The following is a 24,982-nucleotide window of genomic DNA, read 5'->3' on the forward strand; positions in this document are numbered from 1 at the left end:
ATACAAGTCTAATAGGAGAATCATTTTCTTCATTTTTCCAGTTTTAGGCAACTTTTCATTGTCATATTTCTTTTCTATTCAAAAAATTAAGTAGTACATAGAAAGAAACACACTAATTATGAAATAATAGAAAAACAATGACCAAAATTTCCAACAATTAAATAAGGGTAATTTTATTCTAGAGTTTATATTATTTTTTTACCTTATACTCCATCTTGAGCCTTTGAAATTAAAGTATTTGGTTTAGGTTTTATTGAATTTATATCAAGCAAATGTTTTTTGTTTTTTACTTAGATAAGTAATTTTTTAATTTTGATTCTCTTTTTATGTGCACTAGCTCAAGTTTACTATCATTAAAATCCCGTCAAATGCAGAGTAACAAGAAGTCACCAAAGCTATTTATTCTCAATTTTACATCAAAATATATTATAAGCCATTGAAATTAAGGAAATTTGACTACTCATTATAATTTTTACCTTGGCCCTAAAACAAACAAAATATATTTTTTAATCAAATCCCTTTATAGATCCTCAATATTGACATATTTATTTGTGTTACCACTCTCAACTTCACTGACATTAAACACACCTAAATGACTAACTTTCCTCGCAAAAAATTCTTTTGCCTTCCTCAACTAAAAGCAAAAGCATACTATTTTACAGCGCAATCTAATGAACTTGACTTTGGTTGGACAATAATGATATCATGGATTCCATGGGTAGATAATCCGAGAAAAGCTGCTTAAAAATGATAAAAAATAATGGAGGGCTACTTAGTCAGAATTTAGCCAAAAATTTATGGAATTTTTGAATACTAACTTAATAGTTTGAAACATGTAATTTCACAGAGTTTGATAATTAAATTTGTGAGTCAATGTGGGTCTATTTTAGGCCGGACAAAAAACATTAATAGAAAAGACCATCTTTCATGCTTCTGGTTTTAAGCAAACAAAATAAAGAAAAAACCATAAAAAAAAATGTCCAACACCCCAATATACTTATAAATCTCTAAATATTAGAACTTGATATTCTAAATGTTGACCAAATTAACAAAATAAAAGAAAGACAATAAAATAAATGTTCAATGCTGAAAAATACTTATAAATCTCTAAATATTGAAACTTAATATTCTAAATGCTGACCAAATTTTCAAGCTGCAGAAAATATATGTGAAGAAACTTTAGACCGATTACAAAATCCATTATACACATATTTCAAAAAAATGCCTTACTGAAACACCAACCCAATATATACTAAAAACGACCCAATAGGCATCAAAATTTAGGCATCGTAATGCATAAAAGCCATAAAAAAAATACACACCAAATTCTGCTTTCTCTATGTGTAGCCCGGTTGAAAACAACATATCATATCTTAAATATATTTTCAGCATAGATAGATCTTTACAGTTGGACCTTCACCTCAGAAGCATGGAGTCAGCGAGAAAAGTTGTTGCTGCTCTCGCTTTCTCATAACAGGTAGCTGCAGAGAGTTCTCCCGCTTTCTTTCACAGTTCTCCTGAGAGTTTTCCTGCTCTCTTTCACCGTTCTCCTGAAAGTTTTCCTGTTCTTTCGCAGTTCTATTGTTCGATTGGATGAAAAAACTGGGAAAACTTGGCAATGCAACAACCTCCGCACTATTACATTTTATTTATTGCTTCAATAATCCTTGTAGTAGCGTTCTCTAGTAGAGTCAAGTTGTCACATAAAAAAGGGACGGGTGTTGCAGTTTTTAATTATTTAAATTTTCAGAAATATTTAGTAGACAAGGAGCCCTTCTTAAAGAATTTTTAAATTTTTTTAAAAACATGTCAAAATCAAAATTTAATTTGTTTCACTGGTAATTTTATATTAACACTTTTCTGACCTATCGAGGCCTCTAGACCAGCTTTGACATGTTCAATTTTAAACACTGATCCCGAAGTGACCGAGAGTTACTTACCTCGCTATCACTAATATACTATTTTTAGTTAAGATAATAATTCACCAATATACTATTTTTATTTTTTTACTTGTCAAACAGGTTCGCATCTCAAAATTATGTTTATTGACTTATGACTTATATTTAAATGACCGGTAATGCAAAAAATCGCGTGTACAAAACTTCAAAATTGTGCGGGTCAAAAAGGAATTAGGTCTCCATTCCTATCAATTTTTTTCGAGGGTCATGATAAGCAGGTTAGCTTTAAGGGCTCTAGAAATCCAACACTATTAATAGACCTGATCCTAATGCCATAATTGAGAAAAAGCACATTAAAGTTTTCTCATCAATAAAATAGTTTGAAATAGTTTTGAAGCAATGAGGCTAAAAAATAAAATGTGAAACCTATAAAAAGAATTAGCCACTGCAGTCTGCTTCTTTGACCAATGGATTCGAGCACTGAAAATGGACAAGGATGATCGCATGAGAGATTTCTTTTTCCAAAAACTGCAAGCAATTAACAACACTATTATTTTAGTGATACCACATCACGTTTCTCTGCGGTGTTTTTAATTGGACCGCTCAGTTTTATTGGGAAGCGTGTGTGGAGGTCATTACGCTGAAAAAGCATGTGTGGATTGTGCGAAGGAAACATGTGTAAAAGAAGTGTGTATGAAAAAGATCATGTAGAAAAAGCTTGTGAGAAAACAAAAATGCAAAATTTTATTTTTATTAATTAAATAACAATAAATACAAAAACTATATTACATTACATTTTTTTTTATCAAGAGTGAGTAGGATTTTTGTTAACCTAATTAAATATACATAATTTACATGAAGTTGTATCTATTTTGTGAGTGTTTAACAGTCAGCAAGGCACGTAGAAACCTAACCACTTACCCAAAACCATGAGAAGCTAAACCTGGACAAATCGGGGAGAAACCGCCAAACAATTATGGCAAAAGAACTTCTGGTGGTGTTGACCTGCACCAAATGAACCTTGAACTCCTTGGAAGACGAGTTCACCTACCCGGGGACCACAAAAGGCCACAAATGACCCGCCGAGGGTCCACAAGAGGTTCCACCACAAACCACACTAGAAACTTCCAAACAGACTCGACGAAAATTATAAGCATAGCACTCTAACTTTTTCGGGTCCGACCAACAATCACAAACAAATCACCACCGTGATAATCCGACTTAGATCCAACGACCTTCATGAATATCGGGAAGACGAGAAGCGCCAGAGTTAACCGCCCGATGAGGGCGATTTTCTCTCACCTCTGGTTGCAACGTGTCGCATGAAGAGTGGAATCACCTCTGGCTGCAACGTGTCGCATGAAGAGTGGAATCGGGGGCTAATCGCAAAAAACCAGAAACTATTCAAACCCCACCTGATATACCATTTGTGGTTTTGAAACGGTTGTTTCACAGAAAAGCAAACACGATGTTTCGCCACGTGATGTCTGTTGCCAATCCAGTCCACCCAGATTTTTTGTCAAACACCAACTAAGCAAAATAAAGATGGACAACCAAACCTGTGATACTATCCGAGTGAATCCTTTAAACATTCAATCAAAAGTACTCAATCTTATTATATTAACTTTCTATTATTAACCCTCTTATTTTACATAATTTCTTATAATTTTTATACTTCCTAAAATTCCAACATAATTCATCTCATTGCAAAGTTGGAAACCATTTTAATCATTATAGTGATGGGACAATTATCTTTACTGACCATTATAAATGAAATGAAAATGGGCAAGAACAAAGTATATTGTTGCTTTCTTTATTTTTAGGATAGGATTCAGTATCATCCTTGCACATACTTTTCTTCCCAGAAAGAATGAACCACGGGTTTGGTATTTCCAATTACTATAATTTTTTCTATGATTTGGTATTTTTAAATGGAATTATTTTTAGTGTGATTTTTTGGAATTTCGAGTGTCGGAATCTATGGAAAAAATTTAGGTGAAATCTTGATTTGTGTTATTTAAACAAGTTTTTTGACTATATATATGGATACACTAAAAAACCATTCGGGCACTTTTATTGTGCAGGGGTTACCCATCAAACTTGTGATTTCAATGAATTCAGATTTTATAGAAATTAGACCGGAAAAGCTTCCAAAAAGTTGCATTAAAGACAACTCGTTTAAATATGACAATTTTTATTATTTCAATTTTATATAGAATAACTGAGTAGTGTGAAAGTGATGTGTAAATATGTTTGTGTTTAATTTGGGGTTCACACTTATTTTTTTTAAATAAAAATAAAATATTTTCTAAATATAGTGATAGTAAAAAAGAAAAAAAACATGTTATACATGTTTAATTAGTTATCTAAATGATTTGATATAATTTTATGTAAAGTGATTAAAAGTAAACATGACATATAAGGAAGATGTTTAAACTTTAGAGTTTCAAAAATATTTTAACATCTGATTTAAATAAATTATTTAAAGATCTATGTTAACTAATTTATGTAGATATCAACTTCTTATATATTTATATATAAAAAAATGTTAAAAAAAATATTTTAATATTTTTTGGATTTATAAATTTAAATTATGTAATATTTATAGTATTCAAAAATACAATTTAAACAATAAAAAATTACACATTATTTTTTAACACTCTAAAAATAAATTTACATCTAAAAAAATTTGATCCTTCTCAAAATTTACTAAATTTATACTTAAAATAAATCTATATTATTTTAAATAAAATAAAAATTAATTTTTTCTATAAACATTTATTACACAATGTTTATTACACAACACACTTGATAGCATATAAATTTACATTCGATTAACATCGTTAAGTTCATTCTAGCATCATTGTCATCGATGCAAAAGAGTAAATGTAACTAAATTTCATTGCTTTTGAATTGCGTGTATTCTTATAACATCATATTAGGATCATATGCATTTAGGTTATGTCTTTTACTAAGTCACACTATTCTCATAAAAGAATAAATATGCCACATTAGCATCGCTCTTGCTTCATGAATATGCTTATGGTGTCACAACAAAGCAACATTTTCAGTGTAGTAAAAATATTTTAGAATTTTGTTGGAGTTTTATATGTGATATTTATTTAATTATTAATAGTTATTATTTAATCCATATTTATTTTTAAGTAATAAATTCTTAATTATATTTAAGAAGTTAATTATAATTAGTTTTTTTAATGTTATTGGAAATTTGGCTTTTTTGTGTTAATAGTTATATAGTTCAATTTTTTTTAGGTAAGGTGTATTAGTATGTAAATTAGTTTAGTAGGAATATCATCCGTCTTACCTTTTGGTACATCTCTAACAAATAGATTTTTTTGGAAAAATAATTAAGTAATTATTAACTTAATTGCTATGAAGTAATTAATGTAATATGTGTAAGTTATTATTTGAGCCACATTACTATAGAAATGACTCTAAATGAATTGAAATGAAAAAATGTGTAGAACATGATATACATATAGTTGTGTAGCTAACATTATTCTTAAAATTATAAATACAATGAATTGTACATTCTCAACAAAATTTAACCATATGAAATATGGATTGAACACAACAACCCAACATTTTAGCATAGCAATAAAATTACAAACTTAAATAGCCATAAAAGACTCATCTTTATAAATGTTTAGAAAAATGGTTGTATACATTGGACGTTCCACTCAAAAATAGACTCTATTGCTCCATTACCATCAGTAGCATGTCACCCCTAAAATGGGGCTATGATTCCATAAGGATATATAGACTCTATGGGTTTCTACAATCCACTCATATGACCCAATACCTAGAAAAAACATAGAGAGAGAACTCCTACAATAATTATTACTACCCATCCGAATTCTACATTAGTTTACACAAACTGATTATTAAGATTTCCTTCTTTATAGCATAGTCTCTAAAAAAATATCCTTCCCCTCGAGGCCTCTAGTACAAAAATAGCTAGCAACTTCTTTGCTAGAGGCTCCAAGAAGTCTAGTTGTTACAAGAGTTCTCACAACAATCTTTACATATGATATTATGTAATTTTCAACAAGGACTCCTCATAAGCACAAGAGCCTAATATTCATCATAAAATTCAACTTTATAAACTAATTTTCACATAGAATATGGTTGCAACCTCTTGCAACACTAACACAATCTCTCTTTATTCACTTCTTTCTATCTACATAATCACTCACTTCTTCCACTCAAAGTTCTTATTTTTCCAATGCTTGCTTGGATCTCTCTCCTCCCAAAGAGGATTGTACTCAACCCATGCTATCATAACTAAGTGGTATGACTCTCTCTCACCCACATGCTCTAATAACTAGCATAGTTGACTCTTCTACTAACCCTCATACATGACTTCAATGATTGGATCTCAATAAGTCAATGGAGGACTATGTGTTAATGAAAATGTTTTATGAAAATGACACAGTATTATAAGCAAGTGGATTTCCCCATGGATGCCCTTGCATCCTCCTCTCCTATGTAATCATAGGCCCCTAGTCAACAATGTATTGTATTTTATTATTTTCTATACGACAAAGTTTAGTATTAAATCACTTTTCCCTCGACAATTTATCACATTTGCAAATATACAATATTAATCTAGGAATCAAAAGTAGTGTGTTACATTCCCCTCCCCATTTATTTTGCACTATCCTTAGTGCACATCACCATAGAGCTATGGAAATTTACATATACAAAATTTCACATCATAATTCTCAACAATTATATAATTTAATGATTCCTATGGAAATTCCAACTAGAAATCTCTCATTCCTCTTCAAATTACATAAAAAAAGAAAGTGTACCCCTTCTCTACATCATTGTGCCTCAAGTTATAGCACTTACCTTACAAGCTAGATAAGAAGTCTAAAATTGAACAACGGGAAAATCAACTAAACCCAAAATAAAACTTTTATGCATATGTGTACAAACACACAACCATATTTTTCCAAAATCTACAAAAGGATGCGAGTACTCTTCTCACATGGCCTTCTCATACCCCATTGTAGCATTTTTAGGTATGTAGCTAGTCCATTAGATATTTCCTAGTTTGATGGATTAGTTCCTTACGAATTTGAATTTCTAGTCTGATGCACTCTCTCTGATGGATATATGCCTTTTAATACCTTAATAAACATTAAATTTCCATTTTAATTGGCGCATGTGAAAGCCTTGTAACCATCTAGGACAATGTGATGATTTTCCAAACAATCCATTACAATCAAGCAATAATATGGCCCAAGTGGTATGAATTTGCAGTTTTTTTTAGTGCTAAATCCATTCATGTTTACCAGGTAATCCTTTAGAAGCTCATTTATTCTCCTATTGGCGGAAGTGGTGAGATGAAACAACAATTCCTTTTCATGCTTACATCTCTTCGATTCAAATCTTCAACTATATTAGGATTTATATAGCTATGAAAAGGTCTAGATTAATCAAAATGGATATGGGATGATTACGGATCTTACTTTCCAGCTCAATCATGTAGAAATAATAGTTATTTTGTTTATTGTACAAGGCTACATAACTCATTGTCATGCTTCCACCCATGGATTCTATAGTGTTATCCACTTGAATCTTATGCACAATCCTCATTTGATATCCCTTCTAAGAACATGTGGTCTCCCTAACATCACCAACATTTTATGGGTTACTATATGAACAATTTTCCCAATGAATCTATCATCATTGGTTTAGTTTGTGCTAGTTGTCCCTATTGATAATATTGAGATCTATTTCTTAAGAAAGTTGGCTTCAATCCTTTCTTACTCTAATCCATCTTTTCCTTTCTTTTTGTCATACCAAAATGTTTGAAATGTTGTCCTACCTTTATTTTGGTCATACAAATATTCATCCTACCTTATAGTTTCATTTGTAGTTTGTGGTTAATTGAATTAAATTTTTATTTGTAAAATGATCGTAGTATTCTAAAAATCTCTAAAACCACACCTTTTCATCCATGATGAAATCCAAATACCTCAAAATCTCTAGGAATTTTTTCTCACACTCTCTCATAGTCATGTTTCTTAGATTGAGATAAAGGAATTCTTGAACCTTGTTTTCATAGTAATGCTTCAATGAGTATTGTCACATCTTCATCAATATGATTGACCTACTATTGTTTGTCTCACCACATGGATGTTTCCCTTGAAGATAATATATGGAAATATTACTTTAATATTGATGAATAGCTATGAGTATAGAAATACTCATTATGAGGATTTTGAGGTCTAAAATGGGCCTCCTAAACTGTACTTTTGGCTTATCTCCTAACAAGTTTACTTAAATGTCAAGTGTAGGCACCTACTAGATTCAAAATTATAATATCACATCCAACAAGTGTCCACTATGCATACTTTTGAGTAGACCCACACCAAACAAAATTGAATATATATATATATATATATATATATATAGTTCCTGAGAGAAACATGAATTTTGTCATTTCTTTTCATTTTCTTAGGTGTGTGTATACTCAAAAGTATGCAAATTGGGTATTGATTGGATGTAGAATGTAGTTCTACATCCAATTGGTTACTACAATTGAAATTTGAGTAAATATATAAAGAGATAAGATTAAAGTATAATTAAAATACTAGCTTTCTTCTTCCCTCCAAAAGCATATATCCCGATGGATGACATCATCATTATGGAACTTATTTTTTCTCTTAAAGTTGACTTGGATGGTACAAATTTTTTTAAGGCCCATTTTTTACCTAAAAATTCTGCTAATTTCCTCATGCCCAACAAACATGTGTTGACATCTTTACCCTTCCTATGTTCCCCATTAAATATAACTAGGCTAAGATTTTTGAGCTCTACTTTAAAACAATCCAAATCTTTAAATATTTTTTGATCTCTTATAATAATCACATATTAAGGTTTCCAAGGGTAACATGATATATCTACCATATGGTCATTCACCCAAATATGTTCATGATTAAATAATTGTTTATGTTGGCAATATGTTGTTAATGGTTGTAGCTAGATGATGTTGGCATTGGCTTCATGATGGCAGCTAGCTCATGTTGGCATTGATCTCAACCCTATGTAGCCTAGTTGATGCGTTGATGCCTTCCTTGTAGTATGGTTACACTTGGTTGAGCTAACATTTAGATGATTATGTTGGAATTGATGTCAAACCTTGATGTCAACTTTTTGATTATTTAGGAAGATGGCAATGATTGGTGTTTTCTAATGTGTTAGTGGTATTGAAATGTCGAGGATTATGAAAAATTTAGTCATCATGCTTATGTTCTTGTTCCTGACTTGTTGTAACAATGTGTTGACCTTCTGATGATGTTGGAGATGTGCTTCAGTATGCTACAGAGGTAGTACAAACTGTGTAGGTTCTTGAGGAGAGTAGAGGACTTGTTGAGAGATAAGTCAATCCTTGTTTGTTGGCTTCTAGGTCAACTTGATAGTGGCTCTTGGGAGACATGTGTGGCATATTTTGATAGGTGTGACAAGACTTAGAAGAGGTTTGGAGGTGAGGTAGAAGCTGGAGAAGGTGATCCAACAGGAAGCAAATGTTCTGGTTAGAGTTTTTTTTTTTATGTTTTTTACCATCCTCTGCCCCAACTGCACCCATGCAGGCTTCTGCATGCAAGTGAAAGGATCCAATCTCATGGAGACAAGCTTGTGCAAGCATTTGCAACCAGGATCAACTAGTTTTGTCTGTGTGGTTGAGCTTCTTCATAAAAAATTCTTTACATTCCTCACGTACATCAGATGTATTTCGAATTGTATATTCCTAGGAGCTTTTGTATTAATTGGTTAAGGTAGAAATTGGTTAAGTAAGTTCTCTAGTGGGTGTGAACACCTTTAGTGCACAAGTAGTGGTGATAGTTCTTATATTTCATCAACTTTATGCACTCTTGATCCCAATCCACTAGTGCAATTCTCCCTACATGTTTTATATTCTTTATTTTAGAGTTGGGTGAGGGTTAGATGAGTGATAGTGTAAGTTAGAGAAGGATGCGTTGTGTGAGTATGCTTCAGACCTATTTGTGAGAAGTATTGCATCATTGTATGAGTTCTAGTGGTAGAAAAATGAGAATATATATTTGCTGAAGCATAGTATTGATGCAAAGGTTTAGATTGTAGATTAGAGATGCAGAGAGTTGTAGCATCCAAAGTTTATGACTCTCACATTTGTTTTGCAGGTGATTCTAATGCATTTGGAACATAACCATTTTGTTTTATGATTCTAATAATATTATGCAGTAAATATATTTTGGATTGAGGGTTTTATGTTATGGCTAAGTTTGAGATTTAATTTAGCTGTTGGTGATTATATTATTCAGTTTCATTGGATAGATTGTGGCCACTATTTTATTGAGTAGAGAGCATGTCACCATGGTATTTTTATGTGATTTGCAGAGAGTCTTGCTGCTAATATTTGATTGCAGAGCTGTATCAGAGTTAAGCATAGTGTCTTGGGATCAAGTGTGAAAATATATGAAACAAGGTTCACATAGAATAAATGAGCATTTACTTCATGAGAGTGGAGCAATGATTTGGAAACTTCAGCAAAAGGAACAATTTCTCCATCCATTGGTAGTTTGATAGTCCACTCGATGTTCGGTGAGGATTGTTGATCGTGGTGGCTTTCAGTGGATGGTAGTCCATAGATCCGTGTGAAAACATAGTCTTCGTAGCTAATCAGTAGAATCGACTCTCCTAAATTATGGGATTGAATAGATTGTATATGAGGTCGAGTCTCCTAGCTAATGTGAGTGTGAAAATCTATGTAAAAGTCATCATTTTCTTAATAGATTATTCATAGTAGTGCAACAATAGCAAGGGTTTTTTTTTCAAAGTGAAGGGTTTCCCACCAGATATCTTGTGTCCCTTTTGTGATGGATTTTGTGGTTGTGTTTGATGGTTTTATTGTGTATTTTTTCTCTCATGGTTGTTTTATTTTGCTTCTTATATTTTTTATATTCACATGATGATATAATGTATTGTTGGTTAATATTTGTGATTCAATAGAGAAGTTTAAATTGGTGAAAACTGATAATAAGACAAACTAATAATTCAACCCCCCCTCTTATTAGTTCTCAAAAGTTTCCAACAATTGGTATTAGAATGAGGCTCTAAGTTGCAGCTTGATCGTTGGAGAGTAGATCTGGGTTTGTTGGCGAAAATTTTGAAATTATTTTTCAAAATGACTTCTAAAGGAGTGGTTGTCCTCACTACTGCAAATTTCAAGGTATGGAAAAAAAATGTTAAATATCAGTTTTTATCTTGTGGATCTAACATTTGGAGAATAGTATGTGAAGGATGTGGCAAGGATAAAATTGCACCTAAATTTTTTCAGCAGGATGCGTAAGCTAGATGCATAATCTACATGAATCTTCATGATGATGATTTGAAGAAAATAGTAGGTTTTAAATATGGTAAAGAAATGTGGGACAAGATAGAATCCATACTTGGAGATAGTACTAGCAACAATAAGGAGTTTGAGAAAAAGTGAAACAAGAAGAATAATAAGAATAAGGGCCTGATGGAATGATGGGAAAACTCACTTGAAAGTTTGGGAAAAACCCTAGGGAATACGATGGGAGACCTGGTTCTGCGCACCCGCGACAGGTTTCATGGCGGTTATAGGGGTTAATCCTAGCAGGTCTGACCACTATCCTCCTGTTTTCAACTGTTTTACCCTTGTAACTCACACTCTACTAGTTTACTGTGGTTTGGATTTCGACCTGCATTCGCGGGAACCCCATTTCATCATTTGTCCTACCCTCCCCTGGTTTTACGGACGACTGTTACTATCGGTTCCTGATGGTAGAGGAGGACCTCGTGGACTACGAGGTGGACCCATCACCTGACCATGAGATATGGGCTTATCAAGCTGGCCTCGACACTGGTCCTAGGGCTACAAAATCTCATCAGGTTACAGATGCTCGACTGACGCCTCACCACCTGCTTTCCACCAGCAAATCGCCCCTGACTGATGTCCACATTGAAGACCTCCCCGGTTTGGATTGCCCTCCACTCTCTCCGGCTACCCTTAACATGCTCGGCACTAGCCTTTAAGCCTCCCCCACTTTTGAATCTCCCCTGGTTTCGTCTCTGCCTCCTTCCATGCCATTGAATGGGCCCTCATACTCCTTCGCACCGGTTGGTCCATCTAACCCTACTCATCCTGCACATTCCTTTGCTCATCCTGGGTCCAGCAGCTTTAACCCTATTTCTCTGATTCGCTCCGGATGTTTTAGCTCTCCCATCCCTAACCCTAGATCCACTCAGTCAACCCCTCGCAGTTCCTCTGAGGCATGCAGAAGTCTACTGAGAGAGCACCCCACGGGTCGGCGCATGAATAAGCCAAAAAAGGGAAGGTGCCTCAAGGCAGTGGATACAGACATTAATCTGACCTTCGGTGAGGACGTTCCGATGGGAGATGCGTTCGATACGGCAAGGAAGGTTCTTGTTGGGCGTGTGCATGGAAGAAACTATTTGGTAGAGCACCTTCGTCAATGGACTATGGAAATATGGGGCTCACTGTTAAAAGAACTCCCAATCATCAGGGTTTTGGCTCGTGGTTGGTTTGCCCTCCATTTTCACAGAGAAGAGTATACAGATTAGATTATTTCCCGTTACTGGCATATTGAGATGGCACCTGTGCTACTAAAGCGATGGGATCCTTTGTTTGATCCAGAACGAGAGCAATTGGGAGTGGGACCAATCTGGGTCCGACTGCCAGGATTACCCATGCAATTCTGGACCCCTCAGGTTTTCAAACGCATTGGCGATGCATTGGGGACTTACCTTGAGCATGACCAGTCCTACAAAAAAATTGGAATCATGACCATGGCCAGGATCCTGCTTCACCTTGATACCAGGGAGGGACTTGAGGAGAAAATTACACTCCACAGGAGGCACTTCTCTCACAGACAAATCCTCGACTATGAAGGAGTGCCCTTCCGCTGCAGAAGATGCCACAAAGTGGGGCATCTGTACAAGGATTGCCCGCTTCTCACATCGCCGGCTTTGAGACTACTCGAGGGGTCATCACCTCTCGGAAGAGTGGAACATGAGTGACCAACTACAAGGACAAGTCCCTCCTTAGGCTGCTGATGGGGTGTCGACACAGAAGACAAAAAATCCACGGAAGACCCCTCCATCACCACCTCACACGCGCTCCAGATCTGCTGTGGGATTGGATCCCCCTCCTGGTAATGACTCTGCTTCCATAACCTCTGTTTCTTTCAATGATTTGACTACTCTAAATATTCCATCCCCCCCCTTGCCACTTCCCCGTGCCCTCTCCCCACCATTTTTTGCAACATCGTAACCTCCCCCCCCCCCAAACATTCTCCACTACACCTCCATCGTTCGGGGGAAATTCTCCCCCTCCCCCCCTACCTCCTCCCCCTTTGCGTTGGGTTCCCATCCCTACAACCTTTGATCCCGATCTCTGCAAAATACTCCCCTCCTTGGTTTGGGTATAACTCCCATCTCAACTGACGCCAAACCCACCAGAGGGCACCGATCCAAGATTGCAAAAGCCATCAGATCGGTAGTGGCTGATGTAGCTCAGGGTCGTCAATCCACTATTGAAAGGGCACTTAGAGCATCTGAGCCCTCTGCTCCTCTTCCCCCATGATCTGGCTATCCTTCAACTGTAGGGGACTAGCCAACCCCAAAAAGAGATTGGCTCTCAAGCGTCTTTTGATCAGCTCCAACTACGACATCCTCCTCCTCCAGGAAACTCTTGGATCGTCTGAATACATATCCAAAACCCTTCACTCCCTCCTCCTGGGCTGGAATTTCCAAGGTCTGGATTGTTGGAAATAATACTGAGAGGGGGGGTGAATTAGTATTATCTAGTTCTTTTAATAAATCTTCCTTATTTATACTTTGAATTATTCTTGTATGTCAGTACCATAAAACAATGAGCATGAACAAGAAAAATAGATAGTCACACCAAAGAACACCAGATGTAAGGTGGAAACCCAATGTGGGTGAAAACCACCTGCTGCAATATGTCTCTATCTTCTTTCAATTAGAAACTCCTTTTACAATGATTTTGTACTGGTGCAGTCCTTTACCAGTACATAGGCTGCAACCTGCAGAGAGCTACAACTCTCTCTCGTTTTCCAGTCTCTCCTGGAAGGGAGCTACAACCCCCTACTTCTTTTCTTTCAAGGACCACTTTTCATAAATTTTCAAACTGGATCCATGAACATCAAATGATCATCAAGTACAAGTAAATCACCCAGTCCACTGCAGTAACCAGATCAATAGTAACAGAAAACTAAACCCAGAACACCTTATCAACAGAGAAAAGTCAGTCAAATAAAAGCCTTAAGACAGGTACGCAATTTTTCTTTATCTGGCATGCGTTGCTACGCACTTCGCCTTCTGCACTTCTGCGTATCCCCGTAGAGAGCCTTGAGCTGCACTGCGTATCCACGCACTGTCCCTTTAAACGCGCCGCGTACCTTCACTGTGTCCACGCACCCACTGCTTCTATCGCGCCGCGTATCTACGCACCTACGGCTTCTGTAGTGCTGCGTACTTTCACTGTGCCCACGCACCTGAACCTCTGTCGCGCTGCGTACCCACACACTGCGCCTTCTTCTGCTCTGCATACCCATGCACTACGCCTTCTTCTGTTGTGCGTACCCACGCACTTGCACTGTTAATCACCTGCGTACCTCTGATTAGGGCCGAATTGGCAGTCCCCCAGTGTGCCACCGATAGTCAGATGCCCAGATCTGATCATGCGCCCGAGAGATCACACTTCATAGATTCACTTTCAACTTTACTTTTATATAGATCAAGCTTTTAAACCGATAACCCAATATTTTCTTAAGATATTCAATTTGCAAAAGATGCCTTAGCCAAGTGATCTCCTTCCCTATTTATAGTCAAGCCCTTATTCACACCATGGGACAAAACCATCAATAACCAATACAAGGGATCCAAACCGGGGCAAAATTAGATCCTATACCACGAGCCAAAACCATAGAATCAAGAATGGCGGGCTAAATACCACGGGCCAAACATAAGAAACCCCACGTGAGCGCGCTTCTCTGCCTTGAAGTGAGTGAACTGGGGGTACACATCTCATGAACGGGTAATCTGCGGGTATGAACGCACTTCCTGGCCGGCGTACTTGAGGGTACGCACCTTTTGAACCATTCACCTGCGTACCTCTTAATTTCCAACATTTTGAGAGCCTGATCAGACCATTGCCACTTGAGGGTGTTGCCATCAAGTACAACATCTGTAACATAGAGCCATACCAGAATCATAATGCCAACAATCTCCCCCTTTGGACTTGATGGCAACCTCAAGATCCTCAACGTCATTCTCCCCCTTTGACATCAAGGGCAAAGGGTTATGCTCCCCCTAAGAACATGCTCCTCCTGACTATAAACCAGATCTGCAAAGAAGAACCATAATCCACCAAACACCATAAATGACCATGAAAGAGATAGAGACATATTGCAACAATATTCAGACCAGCATCCATGATCTCCTTCTGTACGTCCTCCATAATGCCAACAATGCATTATATGCTCCCCTTGAACCTGTGCCATTCGATCTTCGACCAATCCGCAACCCAGCACATGTACGCATATGCCCCAGATGAGCCTTGCGTACAACCAACCATCAGAAGAGATTCAACAACAAGATGATGCATCAACAACCCCCAGCTTTTGACTGAGGTATTCAAAGGTCTCCTTGGGCAATGGTTTGGTGAGTATATCAGCAACTTGTTCCTTAGAAGGAACATATTCCAACTTGACCTTTTGTTCAAGTACTTGTTCCCGGAGAAAATGATACTTGATCGGTATGTGCTTGGTCTTTGAATGCATGACTGGGTTCTTTGAAATGTTGATTGCACTTGTATTATCACATAAGATGGAGATGGGTGGTATACAAGTGATTTGAAAATCCTACAAGGTCTGCATCATCCAAAGGAGTTGAGTGTAGCAAGATGCAGCAGCAACATATTCCGCTTCAGCTGTAGACAAGGCAATCGAACTCTGTTTCTTGTTGAACCAAGATACTAATCTGGAGCCCATAAAGAATGCACCACCACTTGTGTTCTTCCTGTCATCCACGCTTCCGGCCCAATCTGCATCTGTATAAGCATGAAGTGTGAGATCTGTATCTCTAGGATACCATAAGCCATAGTTTTGAGTTCCTTGAAGATATTTGAAGATTCTCTTTACTGCCTGAAGATGAGTTTCCTTTGGATTTGCCTGAAATCTTCCAACTATTCCTACTGCATGCATTATGTCTGGTCGGGTACCTGTCAAATAAAGTAGACCTCCAATCATAGATCTGTAGGTTGGTTGATGCACTGCTGCTGATTCATCATTTGCACTGAGGCTACATCCTGTGACCATGGGTGTACATACTGGTTTTGCATCTTCCATGCCATATTTCTTCAAAATCTGCTTAAGATACTTGGTTTGAGACAAAAAGATCCCTCCTTCTTTTTGTTGGATTTGCAAACCAAGAAAATATGTCAGTTCTCCCAGCAAGGACATTTCGAATTCTTTCTGCATTACCAAGGCAAAGCTTTGAATCATAGCGTCTTCATTGCTGCCAAAGATAATGTCATCTACATACACAACAAGTATTAGCAATTTGTCGTTTTCAACTTTTATATAAAGATTGCTATCTGCTGATCCTTTTGAAAAACCTTGTTGATGAAGATATTTTTCCAAACGATAGTACCAAGCCCTTGGAGCTTGTTTGAGACCATAGAGAGCCTTTTTCAATCTGCATACAAGATTTGGATCATTTCCAAGAATGAAACCATCTGGCTGCTCAATGTATACTTCTTCTTCCAAGTCTCTATTCAGAAAGGCTGATTTCACGTCCATTTGAAATACTTTGAAGTTTTGAAAGCTTGAGAGAGCAAGGAACATTCGGATGGCCTCAAGTCTTGCAACAGGAGCAAAAGTTTCTTCAAAATCTATTCCTTCTTGCTGCGCATACCCTTTACAAACAAGTCTGGCCTTGTTTCTAATTACTTCTCCATTTTCATTCAATTTATTTTTGAAGACCCATTTTGTCCCTATAACATTCTTATCCTTTGGTCTAGGAACCAACTCCCAAGTGTTGTTCTTTTCGATCTGCTCAAGTTCTTCATCCATTGCTTTGACCCAACATTCATCTTTGCATGCCTCTTTCACATTTTGTGGTTCAGTGGAAGAGAGTAATGCCAAATAGCTTGAAGCTTCTGCAATTGTTCTTCTTGTTTGTACACCTGCTTCTTTCTGCCCCAAAATCTGAGATTCTAGATGATTCTTCTAAACATATCTGGATGGAGTCTTCTCTTCTATCCTTATCTACTCCTCTGGTTCTTCTTGAGGTTCTTCTTCTTCATCATTATGTCTTTGAGGGTAGTCTTCATCTTCTTCGATATCTTCATGATTTACTTGCCTAGGAATGTATCCCTTCTCATCAACCACTACATCAATGCTGTCAACAATTCTTCCAAGTCTTTTATTGTAGCACTTGTATGCTTTGCTACGTGGAGAATAACCAAGAAGAATGCCTTCATCTGCTCTAGGTTCAAGTTTGCCAAGTTGCTCATCAGTATTCTTAATATAGCATTTGCTTCCAAAGATTTTGAAGTGCTTTACCGAAGGAGTCTCACCATACCAGAGCTCATGAGGAGTTTGAGTGTTGTTCACCCGGACATTTGTTTTGTTGAGAATAACAACCGCAGCATATGCAGCTTCACCCCAGAAAGTTGCGGGAGTTCCAGACTCATCAAGCATAGCACGAGCCATTTGTTGGACTTTTCTGTTCATTCTTTCCACTACTCCATTTTGCTCAGGAGTTCTAGCTGTAGAGAATTCTCTTCTTATCCATGTTCTTCACAAAAATCGAAAAATTCATTTGAGGTAAACTCCCCACCTCTGTCGGATCTGAGGCACTTAATTTTGTATCCTGATTCATTTTCAACCAAGGCTTTAAAGGATTTGAATTTTTCGAATGCTTCATCTTTGTGCTTCATAAGTCCTAACCAGACAAACCTGGAGAAATCGTCAATGAATAATATCAAGTATTCTTCTCCTCGAGGTGTCCTTTTCCTGAATGGTCCACATACATCTGTATGTACAAGCTCAAGAGGCATGCTAGCTGATCCTTCCTTCTCTAGAAAGTTAGTTCTGGTTTGCTTTCCAAACTGACATGATTTGCATATGGTGTTGTCTGGAATTTTGATATCTGGAAGACCGCGAACTGCCTGATATTTGCATGCTTTCCTTATTTGTGAAAAGCTTAGATGCCCCAACCTCCGGTGCCATAACCAGTGTTCATCATCCTTGCTTAGATAGCATTGTTGTTGTCCTTCTTCAAATATGTATAGATTATTTGGAGTTCTTTCACCTTTGATCACCGTTTTACCTGTATCAAGATCACGAACAAGACATCCATTTGATCTAAATACCACCTCGGTTCCTTGATCACACATCTGGCTGACACTCAGAAGATTATGCTTCAATCCATCAACATACAAAACATTTCCAGCTTTGACCTTTTCTTTTAACTGAGCAGTGCCTTTTCCTTTTATAGCTGCAGGAGTATCATTTCCAAAAGAAACTTTCTTTCCCTTTTCTAAAGCAGAATATGATTCAAGTTTTTCTTTATCACCTGTCATATGCTTCGAACATCCACTGTCAATGTACCATAGATTTTCCTGTCCCTCTGCATAAAATGCTATCCCACATATTTCTGTTTGTGGTTCCTTTATTCTCCATGTTTTGGTGCTTGAGGCTTGTTTCTTTGTCTGCTGAAACCTGCTCCTGCATTCAGAATCTTCATGACCAAAGTTATTGCAAATAGAACATTCAACTTCATTTTCAAGAGCCGAAAAGTTGTTATAGGTCCTTTTTGTGATCCCGGTCATACTTCTTTGTTTTTGAGCTTCTCTAGTCATGATTGTTTTATATGCAACACATTGAGCTGCTTTGTGACCAAAGTTATGGCAAGAGAAGCATTGTCCATTGAAGAAACTTCTGCGGTTATTAAATCTTTCGGCCAAATGATTGTAATTTCTATTGTCATCCATTCTTGAAGCAAATTGAGAGGATTTTACCTGTGGCTGGTTGTAGCTTTTGTTCATCCTTAGGACGGATTGCCCCTGGTTTACCTGATAGTCTTTGTTTGATGTAATTCATCCCTGCTTTACCTGGTGATCTTCATTGTGCTTTTGCTCATTCCTTCTTGCTGCATCAAGATAACTCTTTGAGGTGGATGGTTGAGAAGTTTCTCCATTATAGCCCAGACCTGTCTTGTTTAGAGGAGAACGCTGTACATTGATGATCTCATCCAGAGTTTCAGATCCTTTGACAAACTTAATATTAATAGCCTTTGTTTTCTCAATCTCTTTTCTAAGACCAACAATTTCACCTTCTAACTTTTCAAGATATTTTTCTTTTTCATCAATTTGAGATTGTAGGGTATCAATGATCATATTCTTTTCTTCTATACATGTCTTGAGTCTAGAAATTTCTTCATAAAAGCTATCCACATCTATAGCATCCATGTAATCATCATCTTCAAATGCCATTAAAAGTTTATAGTCATTATCTCGTTCATCTTCATCACTATTTGATAGACCATCACTATCTTCATGAGTGTAGTAGCTTTTCTTATTTGCATTCTGTTTCTTGTTCCATCTAGCAGGTTCCTTTCCTTTCTCAATCTTATCCTTATGCGGACATTTCGCAGCATAATGACCTACTCTTCCACAAGAAAAACATTTAAAAGGTAACTTACCTCTGAACCTTCCAGTACCCCGTTGAAGATTTCTGACAAAATTTGATTCTTCTTCTTCTTCTGGCACATGACTTGCTTCATAGTAATCTCCTTTGCCTGAAGCCTTGAAAGCAGCTTCTCTCCTGTCTGATGGACCTCCCTTTCTCATTTCATAAGCAGTTAGAATCCCGTGTAGCTGAGACATAGTAAGAATTCGTAGATTTTCCTTTTCTTCTATTGCAGACACTTTGGATTCAAACTTGGGGGACAATGATCTTAAAACTTTTTCAACCACAATAGCCTCTTTTATTTCTTGACCCAAGTTTTTCATGCAATTAACAACCTCGTCTACCCGAAGAAAATAGCTAGCCACACTTTCATCATTATACATTCTGAGATTCTCATACTGAATCCTGAGGGTTTGAAGTTTAGCACGCTTTACCTGTTCATCTCCTTCGTAGCTCAAGACAATCTTGTCCCATATTTCCTTTGCGGATTTATATTGCATAACCTTTACGAATTCTGTTTGAGATAAGCATCCTAGCAGAGTATTGACTGCTTTAGCATTTGTTTCATATTTCTTCTTCTCGGCCGAATCTGTAGGAGTAGCTGAAGGAAAAGTGTAGCCTGTATCTATGATATCCCAAACTTCTGTACCAAGAGATTGAAGATAGGCAGTAACTCTTACCTTCCAATAATTGAAGTTTGTCCCATCAAAAATTGGTGGCCTGATTGATGCTTCCTGCTCGTAATTGCTCATGATGAATGATTTTCCTTCAAGCGATCAAGCTTCTCTGAAGGACCTGCTCTGATACCAATTGTTGGAAATAATACTGAGAGGGGGGGTGAATCAGTATTATCTAGTTCTTTTAATAAATATTCCTTATTTATACTTTGAATTATTCTTGTATGTCAGTACCATAAAGCAATGAGCATGAACAAGAAAAATAGATAGTCACACCAAAGAACACTAGATGTAAGGTGGAAACCCAATGTGGGTGAAAACCACCTGCTGCAATATGTCTCTATCTTCTTTCAATTAGAAACTCCTTTTACAATGATTTTGTACTGATGCAGTCCTTTACCAGTACGCAGGCTGCAACCTGCAGAGAGCTACAACTCTCTCTCGTTTTCCAGTCTCTCCTGGAAGGGAGCTACAACCCCCTACTTCTTTTCTTTCAAGGACCACTTTTCATAAATTTTCAAACTGGATCCATGAACATCAAATGATCATCAAGTACAAGTAAATCACCCAGTCAACTGCAGTAACCAGATCAATAGTAACAGAAAACTAAACCCAGAACACCTTATCAACAAAGAAAAGTCAGACAAATAAAAGCCTTAAGACAGGTACGCAATTTTTCTTTATCTGGCATGCGTTGCTATGCACTTCGCCTTCTGCACTTTTGCGTATCCCCGCAGAGAGCCTTGAGCTGCACTGCGTATCCATGCACTGTCCCTTTAAACGCGCCGCGTACCTTCACTGTGCCCACGCACCCACTGCTTCTATCGCGCCGCGTACTACGACTGTGGCCACACACTCTAAGATGCTATCGCGCCGCGTATCTACGCACCTGCAGCTTCTGTAGCGCCGCGTACTTTCACTGTGCCCACGCACCTGAACCTATGTCGTGCTGCGTACCCACGCACTGCGCCTTCTTCTGCTCTGCGTACCCACGCACTGCACCTTATTCTGCTGTGCGTACCCACGCACTTGCACTGTTAATCACCTGCGTACCTCTGATTAGGGCTGAATTGGCAGTCCCCCAGTGTGCCACCGATAGTCAGATGCCCAGATTTGATCATGCACCTGAGAGATCACACTTCATAGATTCACTTTCAAATTTACTTTTATATAGATCAAGCTTTTAAACCGATAACCCAATATTTTAGATCTTAAGATATTCAATTTGCAAAAGATGCCTTAGCCAAGTGATCTCCTTCCCTATTTATAGTCAAGCCCTTATTCACACCATGGGACAAAACCATCAATAACCAATACAAGGGATCCAAACCGGGGCAAAATTAGATCCTATACCACGAGCCAAAACCATAGAATCAAGAATGGCGGGCTAAATACCACGGGCCAAACATAAGAAACCCCACGTGAGCGCGCTTCTCTGCCTTGAAGTGAGTGAACTGGGGGTACGCACCTCATGAATGGGTAACCTGCGGGTATGAACGCACTTCCTGGCCGGCGTACCTGCGGGTACGCACCTTTTGAACCATTCACCTGCGTACCTCTTAATTTCCAACATTTTGAGAGCCTGATCAGAGCATTGCCACTTGAGGGTGTTGCCATCAAGTACAACATCTGTAACATAGAGCCATACCAGAATCATAATGCCAACAATGTTGTCGGCAGATCTGGGGGTCTTGCCATGGGTATCAACCCCAAATCGGTAAAATCTATTTCATCCTGGGGCGGGAAAGGGTTCTTGGGCATGGATGTTTTTGTGAGTGGCCTGGGGATTCAATTACGAGTCATAAACATATATGCTCCAAACCAGAACAGACTTGATTTTTGGAACTCCTTGCTGGAAAACCCTCTTATTACGGGATCCACCATCATTGGAGGTGATTTAAATTTTTCTCTGGGGAACGAGGAATCCTGGGGCCATCACTCTCAAATTGACCCTATTTCGGATTAGATGGGCATACTTCTAGAGAACCATAGACTCATCGATGTGCCCATGAACAAGAAAATGCCTACTTGGCATAATAGAAGAACCGGTGAGGCTGCCCTGTGTAGGAGGCTGGATCGATTTATAATTCATGAAGATCTCCTCCATTCCCTCACCCTATACAGGCAATGGGTTGGCACTGGAGAACTATCCGACCATTCACCCATTTTTCTACAAGTCTCAGGCCCTTCTAAAAAGCCTCGAGCCCCTTTCAAATTTAATTATGGATACTTAAATGACCTGGACTATATCAAACTAGTCTTAGATTTTTGGAATGCTCAACCCCCTCTCAGGGAGCAGAGAATGGCTGCTGAGTTTTGTGGTTGCCTAAACAAACTCAGAACACTTACTATGGATTGGTCAAAAAGGAAAAAAGTGAGAGATGAATAGACCCTGAAGGATTTATAAGAATAGATTGCCTATCTAACGGATGAAAAGGAGCTTGGTTTCCTCTCAAATGATATAAAGCTTCAACTAGTAAATCTGGAAACACAGAAAGCAAAGATCTTATTGGAAAAGGAAGAACCTTGGAGGCTTCGAAGCAGAGCTATTTGGCTTCAAGATGGTGATGGCAACAGAAAGTTTTTTCATGACTTTGCCAATGGTAGAAAAGCTACAAACACCATTTGGCAGCTGCCAAGGGAACAGGATGGCTGGGCCTCCACTCACCCCCAGTTAGCAAGGTTGGGTATATCACACTTCAAAAATCAGTTTACAGCTCCTGCTGCCACCACTCTCCCTGATATCATTAATTTGGCTAGCCATTTCCCTAGTTTTGTGGATCCTGATGAATCTGAAGATATTCTAAAACCTATCACTATGGGGGAGCTTGAGAGCACCCTTAAAAGGTTTAAGAAGGACAAAATTCCAAGCTCGGATGGATGGCTTGTCGAATTCTACACTGCAATTCTTGATATTCTGGGGCAGGATATACTTGCGGTCATAGAAGAAAGCAGGATATCTGGCCATATCTATGCCCCTCTAAATTTCACCTACTTAGCTCTGATTCCTAGAACTGACTCCCCTACCTCTTTCAATGACTTCCGGCCAATTTCTCTTTGCAACTGTTTATATAAAATTATATCCAAAATCATTGCCAATCGTATAAAGCCCATCCTGTCTAATCACATCTCCCAAGAACAATTTTCTTTTCTTCACCATAGACATATCCAGGATGCTATTGGCTCGGCCCAGGAAGCCATTCACTTAACAAAACTCAAGAAGCTCAAAGGACTAACGCTTAAAATAGATTTATCAAAAGCTTTCGACAAAGTCAGTTGGTTATACATAAGAATGATCCTTACTCATTTGGGCTTTCCCCTGGCTTTCTCAAACTGGATCATAGGATGCATCTCCTCAGTATCATTTGTTATCCTCATCAATGGGTCAGCCACTCCTTCCTTTCATGTTAATAGGGGCATAAGATAGGGTTTCCGTCTATCCCCTCTACTCTTTCTCCTAGTCATGGAAGGCCTGAGTAGGTTGATTGATTCTGGAAAAAGAAGGGGGAGACTCAGGGGATGAAAGATCACTGAACATTTCAATCTGACTCATCTCCTCTTTTTGGACGATATCCTTATTTTCCTAAGTGGAAGTGTTCAGGATACCACATCCATGAACGAGGTGCTAAATCTCTTCAACAGAGCCATGGGGATGGAAATCAATAGGGGAAAGTCTATCATGTCATTCTCAGAATTTTCCCAGCAGGAAATACAACTTTCACTTCAAAAATTTCCTTTTCAAGTTAATGAATTAAAGGATGGACTGAAGTATCTAGGCTTTAGACTGAAGCATGATGGATACGAAATTGCTGACTAGACCTGGCTCATCACTAAGGTGGAGAAAAGAATAAATTATTGGTGTCACAGATTCCTGTCTAGGGCTGGAAGATTAATTCTTATCAAATCAATATTGGAAGCCACTCCAGTCTTTTGGATGTCTTTGGCTTGGATCCCAAGGGGGATTCTTCACAGAATACAGCAAGCTTGCTGTCAAGTTCTTTGGAAAGGAAGAAAGGAAGGGAAACCATTTGCCTGGGTTAAATGGAACAGAATCACCGCTCCCAAAAAATGGGGAGGCTGGGGACTTAAGCAACTCCCTGCCTTTGCACATGCTTTAGCTGCAAAACAGGGCTAGCTATTATTAAATAAAAAAAGCCTCTGGTCGGAGGTAATCACCCATAAATACATTTGGCCTTTATCTATCATTTACTGGATAAGACGACCCTCCTGGAATAGAAAAGGCATCTCAGTTATTTGGAGGGCCATCCCAAATACGATTCCCATTATAAAGGATGGACTCTTATGGAAAATTGTAAACAGAGCTTCCATTCGTATTGGGATAGATCCCCGGACAGGAAGTGGGAACTCTTATCAACTCCCACCTGAGCTAATATATTACTTAACAGTAGAGGCATAAGATATATTAAACAGCTCAGAGATCATCAAAACTCCACCTTTCTTTCTCAAGCTTGGCTCTCTGGACAAATCTGGAATATTCCCATTGAATGGGATAGGACATGGCAAAGTTTTCTCCAAGCACTCATAGAATCACATGTTAGATTAAATAATGAAGATGATGAACTTATTTGGGGTCACTCAAAAAAGGGACAATATTCCTCTAAACAGG

General features: G+C 37.9%; 1 protein-coding gene across 1 annotated transcript; it reads left to right on the top strand.

The window, feature by feature from the left end:
- Positions 1-12,548: 12,548 nt before the first annotated feature.
- Positions 12,549-12,977, top strand: LOC149193612 (uncharacterized). The gene has a single exon (XM_089407373.1). It carries the CDS (start codon positions 12,549-12,551, stop codon positions 12,975-12,977), a length of 429 nt encoding a protein of 142 aa, XP_089263499.1.
- The last annotated feature ends 12,005 nt before the right edge of the window (positions 12,978-24,982 follow it).

This window comes from Pinus tabuliformis, chromosome 2_2 (genome assembly GCF_031772625.1).
Source record: "Pinus tabuliformis cultivar Carrire ecotype Pingquan chromosome 2_2, CPIR1, whole genome shotgun sequence".
In the NCBI taxonomy this organism is placed as follows: domain Eukaryota; kingdom Viridiplantae; phylum Streptophyta; class Pinopsida; order Pinales; family Pinaceae; genus Pinus; species Pinus tabuliformis.